This window comes from Gadus morhua, chromosome 14 (assembly GCF_902167405.1).
Source record: "Gadus morhua chromosome 14, gadMor3.0, whole genome shotgun sequence".
Taxonomy (NCBI): Eukaryota; Metazoa; Chordata; class Actinopteri; order Gadiformes; family Gadidae; genus Gadus; species Gadus morhua.
The window spans coordinates 4,839,772-4,854,890 of NC_044061.1; the positions used below are offsets into that span (position 1 = coordinate 4,839,772).

At 44.1% G+C, this 15,119-nt stretch overlaps 1 protein-coding gene across 1 annotated transcript; it reads left to right on the forward strand.

Annotated features, from left to right (window-relative positions):
* Positions 1-1,381: 1,381 nt before the first annotated feature.
* Positions 1,382-7,771, forward strand: LOC115558515 (COUP transcription factor 2). Its single transcript, XM_030376713.1, has 3 exons — positions 1,382-2,582; positions 3,469-4,020; positions 6,664-7,771. Exons 1-3 carry the CDS (start codon positions 2,099-2,101, stop codon positions 6,936-6,938), a joined length of 1,311 nt encoding a protein of 436 aa, XP_030232573.1. The 5' UTR covers positions 1,382-2,098; the 3' UTR covers positions 6,939-7,771.
* The last annotated feature ends 7,348 nt before the right edge of the window (positions 7,772-15,119 follow it).

The window sequence follows — 15,119 nt, forward strand, 5'->3', positions numbered from 1 at the left end:
GTGTTAGTGTGAGTGTGTGGGTGTGTGTGGTGATAAACCACACTGTGAATAGCCTATTGATGTAATATTGACTGCTTATGTAGTTAAGTCATGTATTGGAAAATAAATAATGATGGAGAAAAACACTCTCTGGCTCACGCATGCAAACACTCAGTTGCGCCAAGCAAGAGGGTAGCTTTGTTATCTACTTTTTTTGTTAAATTTAATTAAATTGTCATCTGTTTACTTTGGCTATGGGCGGCGGATCTGGCGGTCTTTTTTGTGCTAATTGTTCCTTTAATTTTATTTCTCCTGGTTAAGGGACGGTCTGGTTAGGACGGCGGATGTCTCCGGGTTCAGGACTCCCCCGGCCGGATGACCTCCTCCACGTTACCTCCGCTCTGATCTGTTGAACTACAGCCTACAGATCCGTGCGCCGGTTTTACGAGAGTGAGTAGGCCTACACTGGCCTATCTGTCTATGGGTATGAAATAAGAACTCTCATATCGATATGCCTTTATATAATTATTGTTAAGATACATATTATCATTACTAAATATATTACCATTAACAAATAGGCATACAATGCGCTCTGCTTCTAAAGACAATTAATAGACATGGGCTTTATTCAATTATTTATTATTTTATAAATCGACAAAATAGGTCATTTAGGGGAATAGACCTACAGAATTTATATTATTTAAAGAAATGAATTAGCACATTATACAAATTTATCCAATCGCTGATTGACGTGCAACACACTGAGACGAGAAATTTCACATTTGGGAATCGTTTGTAAGGTGTACAATCTTCTGTTGGGCTTTATCTTTTCAATCGATAAAACAAAAAAATATTAAAATGATCGAGCGCTAGTATCACGTCAGGCTTGAAGTAATTCTTTGTTCCGGGTAGAAATTAAAAGCCTGTGTCTATCTAGCCTATCTTCTAATTTGCGGACATGCTCCACGTCGCCGCCAGGGGGCGCAAACTCGCCGTCGTAAATTCACATTATTCTTGTTGATATCTTTCCTTGCCTCAAACATATATTTTTAATCGGCATCTATCAGCTCCAGCTTTCATCAAATAATAATAATAATAATAATAATAAAAAAATAAAAGGATATTAATAAAGCATGAAGAAACACGAGAGACGCGTGAAGGGTATCGAACAAATTCACCAAAAGCAGCAGGTCGGCTCGGGTCGGGCATTCCTCACATCTCAATCCTCTGGACGTCAATCAACGAACTCACAAAGCTCCGTGTGTGTCCGCGGTTGGGCTCGGGCTGTGTGTGTGTGTGTGCGTATGTGTGTGTGTGTGTGTGCGTATGTGTGTGTGTGTGTGTGTGTGCGTATGTGTGTGTGTGTGTGTCTGTGTGTGTGTGTGTGTGTGTGTGTGTGTGTGTGTGTGTGTGTACACAGGGTAAGGACAGCCCCCTCCCTTATATGGATGCCGCCCCCCGGTGAAACGACAGCGAGCCGTCCCTCCCGTCACGTCGGGGCACGCAGTCCCTGCAGGTCCGCGGGCAGCAGGCAGTGTGTCAGCCGCCTTCAGGATCCACGCTTGCTCGTTGTCTTTAAAACACAACTTGTCAGCAGCGATCGGAGCAGCGAAGAGCAGCCCCGGTGAGGTCGACCGGCCTCCGGATCCCTGTTGCCTCCATCTTGAGTGTGCAGACTGTAGCAGCATCTGGTTGGTTCCTACTCGGCTGTTAAAGGGACAATCCGAATTGTGTTTTTTTTAAGAACATTTGTCATTTCCCGTTGGATTGTGGGTTTTTTTTGTGTTGTTGTTTTTTTTCTTCCTCCCTGCCACTGCGTGGATTACAGCCCCGGCCTTCTGTTCCTCGTCCTGGAGGCAGCTTCGTTGGAGGATAATCCCACTGATGCGCTATCACTACTACTAGGCACCAAAAGTCACGTATCTACCCAATAACAGTGCGTAAAATATCACAGCGCGTCGCGGGTTTGATACAAAGCCGGTGGGGACCGCGTCTGGTGGACCCGTGGGTATAGAGAGACTGAGTTTCTACTCCTGACTGAATGCCAGTTTAACCTCGTTCATTGTGGGATTTAGGAGACAAAAGGTGCGTAAAGTTCTTGGAAACTGTCCGAAACGACATGGCGATGGTGACGTGGAGGAACAGCGAGGACAGCGGCGCTGACAGCCAGGTCTGCGCCATCTCCTCCCCGGTCTCCCATGTGACGGGACCCCACTCCCTGTCCGGGGACCTCACCCAGGGACACCTTGGCGCCGCGTCTTCCCTGGAGCTGAACTCGGCTCCTCGAGCGACCACACCGGGGGGCGCACCGGCTTCCCGGGCGGCCACCAGCAACGCGCCCTCCGGCTCCATGGAGAAGCAGCAGCAGCAACAGCAGCAGAGCCAGCACGTCGAGTGCACGGTGTGCGGGGACAAGTCGAGCGGCAAGCACTACGGACAGTTCACCTGCGAGGGATGTAAGAGCTTCTTCAAGCGCAGCGTGCGCCGGAACCTCACCTACACTTGCCGCGTGACGCGGAGCTGTCCTGTGGACCAGCACCACCGGAACCAGTGCCAGTACTGCCGCCTGAAGAAGTGCCTGAAAGTGGGCATGCGACGGGAAGGTATACACACACACACACACACACACACACACACACACACACACACACACACACACACACACACACACACACACACACACACACACACACACACACACACACACACACACACACACACACACACACACGCACAAGAAAAACACAACCATAACGTAGTTCATGTTTAACGTGATATCGGATATATTTCTACAGTTATATATGATATTTGATTGGTTCTGTAAGGGCTACAACCGTCGAATTAAAATACAAAGAGCAACACCGGCCCGTTACTAGGCAGTTTTCTCCCTGTCCATCTCAACCAATCTCTGTGGCTGGACAGATATGGCGGCAAGCTCTTAACGATATCTAAATAATAACACATTGGAGCCAGTAATTATAAATTATGATTGCCTTTAGGCAAGAATATTCGTTATTATCGTTTTATTTGCGCAAAGTAACGAAAATGCTTGTTGTGTGTGTGTGTGTGTGTGTGTGTGTGTGTGTGTGTGTGTGTGTGTGTGTGTGTGTGTGTGTGTGTGTGTGTGTGTGTGTGTGTGTGTGTGTGTGTGTGTGTGTGTGTGTGTGTGTGTGCGTCTGTGTGTATTATAATAATGAATGCTGACCAAATGTGCCACACTAAATGCCTTCTCACATGACCACGGGGGGCGAGACGTCAAAGCCACTAAATGCACATCGATGTGCATGTTGACTGCTGCTTATGTGCACGTAGGCGTGCACATAAGCACGCACGTATAGTAGCTATGCACGTCGGTGTGACGTAGGTGTGCACGTTGCACGTTTTTGCTGCCAAAACATTTGTGTGCCTGTGTGACGCGACCCAAACCCCAAAGATTAAAGTGTGTGTTTATGTTTCCGTGCGTGTGCGTTGGTGTCCGCGCGTGTGCAGCGGTGCAGCGAGGCCGGGTGGTCCCGTCCCAGTCGTACCACGGGCAGTTCTCGCTCACCAACGGCGACCCCCTGCAGTGCCATCACTCGTACCTCTCGGGGTACATCTCCCTGCTGCTGCGCGCCGAGCCGTACCCCACCTCGCGCTACGGCGCCCAGTGTCTGCAGAACGGCAACGGCGGCGGCGGCGGCGGCGGCATCCTGGGCATCGAGAACATCTGCGAGCTGGCGGCGCGCATGCTGTTCAGCGCCGTGGAATGGGCCCGCAACATCCCCTTCTTCCCCGACCTGCAGGTCACCGACCAGGTGGCCCTGCTGCGGCTGGCCTGGAGCGAGCTGTTCGTGCTCAACGCGGCGCAGTGCTCCATGCCCGTGCACGTGGCGCCGCTGCTGGCCGCCGCGGGCCTCCACGCCTCGCCCATGTCGGCGGACCGCGTGGTGGGCTTCATGGACCACATCCGCCTCTTCCAGGAGCAGGTGGAGAAGCTGAAGGCCCTGCACGTGGACTCGGCCGAGTACAGCTGCATCAAAGCCATCGTGCTGTTCACCTCAGGTGAGGGCGTGGACGTAGAACCTGTAGAGCACGCTTCACCTCAGCTCAGAGCGTTGACGTAGAACCTATAGAGCACCTTTAACCTCAGCTCAGGGCGTAGACGTAGAACCTATAGAGCACCTTTCACCTCAGCTCAGGGCGTAGACGTAGAACCTATAGAGCACCTTTCACCTCAGCTCAGGGCGTAGACGAAGAACCTATAGAGCACCTTTCACCTCAGCTCAGGGCGTAGACGAAGAACCTATAGAGCACCTTTCACCTCAGCTCAGGGCGTAGACGTAGAAACTATAGAGCACCTTTCCCCTCAGCACAGGGAGTAGACGTAGAACCTATAGAGCACCTTTCACCTCAGCTCAGGGCATAGACGTAGAACCTATGGAGCACCTTTCGCCTCAGGTCGGGGAGTAGACGTAGAAACTATAGAGCACCTTTCGCCTCAGCTCAGGGCGTAGACGTAGAATCTTTAGAACACGCTTCACCTCAGGTCGGGGCGTAGACGTAGAACCTATAGAGCACGCTTCACCTCAGGTGAGGGCGTAGATCTAGAACGTAGAACCTAGATGCAGAAGCTGTAGAAGCTGTAGAACACTCTTCACCTCAGGGGAGGACGTAGGTGTGGACGGTGTAGAAGCTGTAGAAGCTTTAGAAATGTGTGAAGATGTAGAACCTATAGAGCACACTGCCTCAGGTGAGGACATGGACGTAGAACTGGTAGAAGCTGCGTCAAGGCCATCGTGCTGTTCACCTCAGGTGAGGGCGTAGAGGTAGAGGATGTAGAAGCTAAAGAAAACACTTAACCTTAGGTGAGGATGTCGCCGTAGAACATGTAGAAGCGGTAGAAAGCGCTTCGCTTGAGATGAGGACATAGATGTAGGAGCTGTAGAAGCTGCCGAACGCTGTTCACCTCAGGTGAGGACGTAGACGTAGAAGCTGTAGAACCTAAAGAACATTCTTAACCTCAGGTGAGGATATAGAACCTGCATCACCTAACACTGCCCACCTGAGAGGGACTAGAACCTGTCCTAACAAGGCAGTAGAACTCTTCCCCTCAGAACTAGTACTGGGATCCCCCCCTGGCCAGTTTATTGAGTTTACAACATTTGTAAAAGGTTGTCTCTATCAATGGTTTATTACTACATGTGGAAGATTTAGCCAAGCATAGTATTAATCAATTGTTTTTAGCCGTATGTTAGGCTATCTATATATGTGTATATTTATCAATTTATCAAGCTTATTTATCAATTATTTTTAGGCATATGTTATGTGGCTGTAGGCTATATATATATATATATATATATATATATATATATATATATATATATATATATATATATATATATATATATATATATATATTATATATATATAAATTATTTATATATATATATATATATACATATATATGTATATTCATATATATGTATGCCAACATAAATATAGATGGATAGGCTATTTTTAGCAGGTATTCCATAGCACTCATGAATTATCAGACAGATGCTGCATTAAACGAAAATGTTATCATGGGTCTCCAAATATACCCTATCACCAAATAAATTATATTTAAAAAAGAAATGCCCATTGTCAAGTTAAGAAGTCAAACAGTTCCGTAAGCCTTTCGTTCAGGCTTTCTTTTTTTTACTAAAGCGGATTTAGTATGCCTAGTATAATTATTTTTCCAATTGTCTAACATGTATCATTCTTTGCATTCGGCTTTGAGTGTCGTTGCATAACCCCGGCCATTATATTAATATCATCGCTCGGATTGAATCGTAGCCTACATAATGCATCCCTCCTAAAAAAAAAAAAAAAAGAACAGATGTGTAGTTTTCCCCGTGAAACGAGCGACAGTAATGGTACAGTAACGTAACCGTGCGTAAAAGGACGAAATCGTGGTTGTATGTGTAGGATGGCGTGACGTTAGGGTGCATTTAGAGGGATACCGTCATGGTCTGGGAGGCTGTCAGAGGCCTATTTCTGTCGGTTCTCTACGCATGCGCCCCAGCCGCCGGTTTAGCTGACCGTTCCTTCACCCTGGCGCGTGAGCTCGTCTCTTCTCTCCTCTTCTTCTCCGGCTGCAGATGGGAGAAAATGCTCGCGTCAACTTGTTGGACATGGTGCATTGGTGCCAACCACCCGAAAAAAATATTTGCGCCTAATTGTGTGAAATTGTGTCGAAACAACTCGTCTGTAGTTTCAGGCGCGTTGTCAACATTAACAAGCGCAAATTAAAATAAAAGGCTCATCCTTGCGCTTTGATACAGAACTGAATTGACCTAATCAAGCCAATGAGAGCAAACACTCAAAGTGGAGATAATCAGATTAGGCCCTCCATTAAAACAAAAAGAATAAACGCCGTGCACTCAAAACCCATCCATAATGTGGAAATGAATACACAAAAAGCGCCATCTTGGACTCATGATGGCACGCATGAGCAGAGACCAGAGACGCAGAAGACCTCTCCCAGGGTCTCTTAAACAGTGATTAGACTGCTGCCTGCCACGGCTCGAGCTTTGTTGCTCTGTTTGTTCCCACGACGTCCCAACCCGTGTTTAGCACCCACGGGGGGCCGACTGGGAAACATCGGCGAGTCTCGTCTTGTCTGATTATTTTGTGTTTCATCCTCTTCCTCCTCCTCGTCTGTAGACGCGTGTGGTCTGTCGGACGCGGCGCACGTGGACGGGCTGCAGGAGAAGTCCCAGTGCGCGCTGGAGGAGTACGTGCGCAGCCAGTACCCCAACCAGCCCTCGCGTTTCGGGAAGCTGCTGCTGCGGCTGCCGTCGCTGCGCACCGTGTCGTCGTCGGTCATTGAGCAGCTGTTCTTCGTGCGGCTGGTGGGGAAGACCCCGATAGAGACCCTGATCCGGGACATGCTGCTGTCCGGGAGCAGCTTCAGCTGGCCCTACATGTCCCTGCAGTAGGCCGCCTGTGCTGCTGCAAGGAATTCCCAACACCACAGACAGACCCCCACCAACTCCACGTGTCCTTCTTAATACTATTTATTTAAATGTGTGTATTTATAGTGTTTGTTCTGTTTTCAGACACCGGTTCTCCTATATATTCCGTCTCGTGAGGCTGCAGGGATAGCCCCCGTGTCGCGTTTGTTTTTCATTTTTTTTGTATCGCATCGTTTCCAACATGGCACTTTGAATTATTAATAATATGCTACAATATGACGACTGAGCACCGGCCCGCTCGCCTCACCCCAAAAGACCTCTTTGGTGGGTTTATTTCTACTCACGGCGCCCTCTGCATGCAAGAGCCGTCACACTGCAGTACGATATTGTGGCATCTCTCATGTGGTCATTATTCATATTCATTCGTTCGTTTGCGTTATATTCGATGAACAAGACCATTTTTTTTATTTGAGATAACTATTCATAAAATATTCATAACTACCCATTTATCTGAAGTTGTGTGTGTTGTTGGTCTACTCTCCCCTCCCCCCCAAGATAAATGAAGCAATAAGCATCACTGAGGCCACTGAGGCTCCACTTCACCTCCGGGGTCAAGTCGGGAATTCGGGCTGAGGCCGCCACTGGGCATGCGCAAGAACTGCGACTGCACTCGTTTGTGTTAGAGTGTGTATGTGCGTGTGTGGGTGGGTGTGTGTGTGTCGGTGAGTGTGTGTGTGTGCGTGCGGGCGTGTTTGTGTTGATTTAGTTTCTGTTTCCTTTTGACCACACCTCTGACGTACTGTGAAGACATACTGGTTTATCTTCCATGTGAAATTATAACTCATGATTTATAAATAAAGCATATTTCTTTTGTTTATGCTTATTAAATGTCGTTTTATGAGGCTAGATTACATTAATTAGGGGAATTGCATGCGTGCCAGGGTACGTGTGTGTGTGCGTGTGTGTGTGTCTGTGTGTGTGTGTGTGTGTGTGTGTGTGTGTGCGTGTGTGTCTTTGTGTGTGTGTGTGTGTGTGTGTGTGTGTGTGTGTGTGTGTGTGTGTGTGTGTGTGTCTGTGTGTGTGTGTGTGTGTGTGTGTGTGTGTGTGTGTGTGTGTGTGTGTGTGTGTGTGTGTGTGTGTGTGTGTGTGTGAAATACACGGGGAGAAATAATGAACATATAGGCCCCGCAGGATTACATGAAAGCAACAAAGAGAGTGAAACAACTTTAAAGGGTTATTAATCCGCATGGGCTTGTGTATAGAAGACAGAAAGGGAGAGAGAGAAGCTTGGAAGGGGGACAGAGAGAGGGAGGTCTTGCAGACGCGGTAACCAAACTAATTAGTTCCCGTCGAGTGATTCTCTAGAAAGTCCTGATTGGTCGGAGGCACGTCATTAGCCATCATGTCTCCGTTATTTTAAAACCTGATCTGAGAAAACTTTAAACCAGCGAGATGTTGTGATGAGCCATAATTAGGATTGTCGGTGGCATATGTGCCTTTATGGCTACTAGTCCAAGACGTTTTGCTGTGATAATAATAATAATAATAATAATAATAATAATAATAATAATAATAGTAATAATAATAATAATAATAATAATAATAATAATAATAATAGTAATAATAATAATAGGCCCAATAATAATAATAATACAATAATAATAAAATATGAATAATAATAATGTATATTATTAATGTTATGATTAATATTAATATTATTACTGTCATTAGTATATATATATATCATAATACCGTAATAATATAGCCGAAATAAAGTGTAGAATATCTGGTTTGTATTGAGCCACTTGAATCATAAGATGAATTCAGTAAATTCAATATTCTCCAACAGACATCACTTTATCATTCTCTCCTTCCCAAAGATCTGAATAGTATATATGCATGAACACTTTGACTGTATTAATAATTCAATAATTATTATGGCCAAAACGACTCATATTAATCCCAATAATGATAACAAATATGAATATAATTAATAATAACACACTTTATTTTCAGAACAGTGTTTCAAAGGTGCTTTCAGCTCCAAACACAGTCAAAGCTCCACCGAACCACGGTGCGTAGAACAGAAGAGTGGCAATCGCCGCTCCGCAGGTAGGCCGTGGTCGACAGCGCGTGAGAAGAGTAGTTGGATTATCTGCTCGGACACAGAGCTAATGAGGTCCCCCTCGGTGTGGTGTCACTACCGTTTATCCTCTCGCGTTGTCACCGCCGCCGCGCCACTGTAAACACGCCCAGGACGCACACTCCGCCAGACTGGCGCGGGTGAACAAAACGCTCAGCGGAGTCAATCTGGGTGAATAGGCAGAGATGACCATTGTAGGCTACTGTCACCGGCGACCAGGGAAATACTGTTGGTTTGTAATCACTCGAACACTATCAAGGTATCAAGTTCTTCACGAACATGTTAGCCTTTATATTGTATTTTTTTTTTTATGTCAGACAAACGTCTCTTATAGGCCTATAGCAACAACAAAAGTCGTTTATTTAACTCTTATTTAAATGTTATCTTGAAATACCTCTGATATTATATTTATAAGATAACGACATCAAAGAGAACAAGGAGGGCTACTATTTAATACATCCGACTCTAAAATAGGTAATTGCACACAGTGGTTCATGTAATTAGGCTTAAATGTTGTATTTAACGCATAATGTTTTAACAAATTCAACCGCCTTACAGACTCAAGGCTATAGGCTGTAACAGCCTCACCACGTCATTTCAAAACTACGGAATAAACTGACCCACTTGTGAGGCTGCGGCGCCATATTGAAGCTGTTCGGCGCCTGACCGCTGGCCTGCTTCACGCACCGAGGATGGTGGTGGAGACACTGCTGTCTGGAGGACAACTTTTTACCATTTTTCCATTTAAAAAATAAATAAAAGTATGCAATCTTTTAACTGTAGGCCTCTGGCTATTCTATGACCATGTGTTTTATGTAGGTTTAACAACAATTTGGGGCTGATAATAATGTTTAGATATTCAATCTAATCAGGCCTTTCAGAAGAAAATCTTTTGTAGGCCTTTATTCCAAAATAAAAGTTGAATAAGGGAAAATCCTGTGCTGCCACCACCGACTGAACGTAAGAGTTTGATTTTAAATTAATATTATTCCACTAAACACCTCCGGAGAGCAACCCGCTGGCTCGGAATTATAACTGAATTATAATTATGATTTCTGCTTTATTCCAACCACCCACAATTCAAAACTCGATTCCAGTGAATTATAAGTTCAATTTTTTAGATCATTTTAATCAACGTATATGCTTAGCTAAAAATAGCTTTTTAGTTCAAATAATTTCTAACACCATCTTTTTTGAGGATGATAGGTCTACCTAACGTTCTAAAATGTTTTTCTTTCATAATTAGATACGACAAAATGTCTATAATTTTTTGGGGGGGTTGTTTATAAATGTAACTAACACCAAAACATGTGTGCAAGTATTGTAAGGGCACAGTTTATTATTTTCGGTTCAATGTACGGAGATTTAGTTCATCATATATATTATTACAACAAACAATATTATGTTGGTCCTATATCCAAACACAAACTATTACATTCACAGTTCGTTCCCACATACTTTGTTCCTTCTATTGGAGAATAATACCTTGACCTTAGGTCCGGAACCTCAAGTAGGAAGGCTGCTGAAGCGATCGAAAATATCTAGACAAGCCAATGAATAATAGCCTTTTCTTTTGACCCAAAAATAGGCTATCCCATATAAAAGCCTCAATAAACGATATAGGCAAAGGGCCTATAAATATTAACACATTGAAGCTTATTTAGCTCATTGCAGTAAAACAATCCTAAAGTTCTGCAGGCCTACAATATAAATAACTGAAGGCACTTCTGTTGTCTATATCATCTAGGTATATTATCTAGCTCTATATTATAAAATATTAATGATTCCCGTTGAAAAGATGGCCAGAGTCTGACCATATAATGTCTATTAACGTATCAATATCTATAAATATCTATATATTTCCACATATGTATATATATATCAATCTATATGTAGGTATATGTATTTATATGTATATTCATATATTGATATAGCCTATACATATATACGATATTGATATAAAGATATAGCTATCTATATCAATATCCATAGATAAAGGTATAGGCCTATAGAAATATAGATATATCTAAAGATATAACTATATATATACATCAATATATATAGATATAGATATATTTTGGCAGTCTCAGACAATCCGAATATAAACGTTTACATTTAAAATGTTCTTTGCCACAACCATCATTGTTTTTCCTCCATTGGGTTAAGCAGCATTTTAAGAGTGTGTGGAGGCCTACTTTAAATATAACAGTTGGATTGTATTTAAAAGGCGACACTAAATAAAAATCATCAAATTAAATGGGAGTTTATTCACACTGCGAAACACAGTGCAGAATCAACTCTATTCAAACACATTATTGGTCTCCTACTCCTAGACTGGTTTGATATCCAGGAATCTGTTAATCTGTTTTCTGTTAATAATTAAATTGATAATTCATAATGTGAATTTAAAGATTGTGTTGAAAGCTCATACTAACTTTTATTTTAAACGAAATGCCCAGGATTGAAGAAATTATTGAGACGCACGGACGAACAATTAATTAATTTATTACTGTAAAAAACATCAGCAAATATTTGGATCGAACCATAAAATACGTTTTGTGTTTTCCTTCGCTTTCCTTTATCCAAATCTCTGAGTTGAAACAATCAGGAGCGCAGTTGGGTGATTCGATTTGGGTGTCCGCCGTACAAATACGGAGTTAATCCAGTACAAAGACTACTTTACCGCAGCCAATTGACCACAATAATCTCCGGAGGAAAATAAATCATATTTCTACTAAATCTAAAAATCTATCCGTTTAGGAAGTTCAAGATCCAGCAAACCTCGCTTGAGCCCAAGTGATTGATCATACAAATATTTAACTTTAGCCTATTAATTAGACTGAAAAGTGTTAGTAGGCCTGGCAGCCTTCAAACATCAATATTATCCCAGGACGCAGGCCTAGGATTTAATCCAACCCGTGCACTGCATTCACCCTGCGGTAGTTTATTATGTGGAAACAGAGCGACTGTGACAAAGACAGCCACAAAGATAAATCATTTAAATACATAAACTACATTGTTTGTATCGTGTCAACACTATAATTGTAAACACTGTCTGTCTGTCTGTCTGTCTGTCTAGGTGACGGTTCTGCTCTGACATTTGACCTCAGATGCACTCGTGCTCCACAGGGTGCGGAGAAGTCGGCCGGGATCAAGTTCAGACTCTCGCGATGTTTGGGTTCGGAGCAACGCGTCAGAGGAGCAGACCTAAATAAAACAGAGACTTTTAGGATCTCAACATGTGACACTTCCTGGACCCGTGCGTGTGCATATGTGTGTTCGTGTTCGTGCGTGCGTGCGTGCGTGTGCGTGTGCGTGTGTGTGTGTGTGTGTGTGTGTGTGTGTGTGTGTGTGTGTGTGTGTGTGTGTGTGTGAGTTTGTGTGTGTGCGTGTCTGTTTGAGTGTATTTCCTGAATCGATGGTGCCTGCAATGGTAGGCTACTACATCATCTACCGTTGTGTGCGTTTGGTGTTTTTAATCTCAGGCTCGGGTCGGTCGGACGGGCGGGTTTCCTCGGCGCCTCATGGCGGGAAGAAGAAGGGACGCGTTGGGTTGTGTGTGAGGAGCGTGAGAAGGGCGCCGCCCTGCAGAGGTCACGCGGAGTTCAGCCAACCCGGTGAGGCGCGCCGCCGCGGAATCTAGACGCGCGCCGTCCCCGTGACAGGTGGGGTCCCGAGGGGGCCCCACTTGTCACGGGGAGCGGGCGGCGGACCGAGAGGCGGACCGCAAGGGACCCACGGAGAGCCAGGTCACCGAATCTTAACGGTGACAGACTAACGAATCTTAACCAAACTTTTTGGTAGCAGGTCCGGATACAATCGAAACAATTATCAAATCATCAGACAGAATCTATATATTTTTTTTACGTCTAAATCAACCATACAGACCTAAGCTGCGTAATAGTTAAAACATGAGAATTTGAAACTAACAAAACTATCTGATTACAGCCTTCCCAATGATGTATAACCATGCCTAACATGTGTCCAACTTGAATAAGACATTAATAATAAACCATAATAGCAAACATTAATAATAACACATATTATATAGGTCTATAGCGGGCTACATATGGATCTCCATCCTCACAGGCCAATACTGAACATAATCTAATCTAAAGTAATGCAATAAAATACGTGGCGTAACCTTTCATAAAGTTACTTTTAACTCCGTTATTTGACGCAAACTTTAACTTAATAACTAATTTTAGGCTGTATTCTTTTAATAATATAGTATGAATGCGTACATTATTATGTAGGCCTATTGACCTACATAATTGAAAGAAAGCCATTCTAAAAAAACTGGACTTCTCTTCTCCTTAGTAGTTGGCGGCAGCTTTCTCCATTATCAACCAATCAGTGATCAGAAAGTGCAGTGGGCGGTACTTCTGATTGGTTGGTTGACGTAGAAAGGTCACGCTCGCAGTAGGACCTTTGGCGCTAGCGTGAGTAAAAAAAAAAATATATATATTTAAATAGCTCCAACCCTGTACAGTAGGCCTGATCAAGTTACAGTAGTCCTATACACAAGAGCCTCCTACCCTGGTAACCATGGTAACGGGTCAGGTTAGTGACTCCAAGCTTAGAGACATAGTAGTCGGGACGCTATAGGGGCTATAGCCTATAGGGACACAGTCAAGCCAAACATATTTTATGCAAACAAAGTCATCTCCGTCCTCTTACAAAGAGTTCCCGTGATGTGAAGCCAATCAACAACTTACTCTGAAACTCTTCTGGCCCTCGCTCTCCCCCCCCCCCCCCCCCCCCCCCCCCCCCCCCCCCCCCCCCCCTGTCTGGCGTTGTTCCCGTAGCAGTGTCCTCTAGCTCCCCAGAGTGTGATTATTAAAAAATATTTTCCTTATTATTGCAAACCTTACACATATAACCCTGAACACCAGACCCAAAATAGAAATCCCTGGAACATAACCCTGAATCCCAAAACTAGAACAAAATAAGAAATCCCTAGAACATAACCCTGAAACACAACCCTAAAACGAAAAAAACAAACCCTAAATCAAAACCTTTACCATTACCCAGGAACCAAAAAATAAAACTCAACCCCAACCTTAATTCCTAACTATAACCTAACCCTAAAACAAAATCCAGGAACCTTTCCCTAACCAACCAAATCTAAAATATAAACCCTAACCCTTAAACAACACAAAATAAAAATGCCTAAACCTACCTAAACCTACCCTACTAGGTCATGCTAACCACTAAACCAAATATCAACCATAACCCAATGCTACACCAACACCATAACTCATTAAAAAATATGCGTTATCATTCTCAGCCCTGTTGTGAGTAAACCAAGGTCTGAGCGTTGAGGTGGTGGATAAACAGTTATAAAGAGTGGGGCTCAGGATCGTCTGATCTGTACTCGAGGTTAGCTGAGGCCAGTGCTGGAGCAACGGAGGTCTGAAGGAGGAAACAAGCTGGATGAATAAATCATTTCACCTCAGACACGTCCGGGCTCTTAGACCCACTGAGGTCTGGTGCCACCTGGTCTAACATGCTCCTGAACACCCACAGTTACTTAGCGTCTCCTCCCAGGGCTCGAAAGGACATGAAGCTCAGATGATCGAGGAAGGAGTTGAGTGTGGAGATGAGGACATGAAGCTCACAGTAGATGATCAAGGAAGGAGTTCCATTTCCATTCCCATTTAGAGCATTTAGCAGAAGCTTTTATCCAAAGTGACCTACAATAAGTACATTTGTCAGAGGAAAGAGCAACAACAATATATCGCTGGCGGTGCAGTAAGGATGTTCATAGAACCAAGTGCCAAGCACTTATAATTGTTAGGTTAACCCCTTCCCTTTATACAACAAAGCTGGGATAAGATGCTACACAATGCTAAGTACTATTTTTTAAGTGACAGGCCGTACAACATACAATAAGCGCAAGAGGGGTGTGGGGGTAAAGGGGGTCAAGGTGGAGGCTGTGCAGAGTCTATGAACTCTGAACGAGTTGTGTGGGAGTTGTGTGGGAATGAGGGTCTGTAATCTGGTTGGTTGGGATATAAGGCTGAGCTGTTAGCTGTTGGTTAGTTATTTATCATACCATA

Bases quoted from the DNA above. Each gene is read 5' to 3' on its own strand.
- LOC115558515 (XM_030376713.1), top strand. From the start codon at position 2,099: ATGGCGATGGTGACGTGGAGGAACAGCGAGGACAGCGGCGCTGACAGC. The intron at 2,583-3,468 runs GTATACACACAC...GCGCGTGTGCAG, and splicing joins AGTGGGCATGCGACGGGAAG to CGGTGCAGCGAGGCCGGGTG. The intron at 4,021-6,663 runs GTGAGGGCGTGG...CCTCGTCTGTAG, and splicing joins CATCGTGCTGTTCACCTCAG to ACGCGTGTGGTCTGTCGGAC.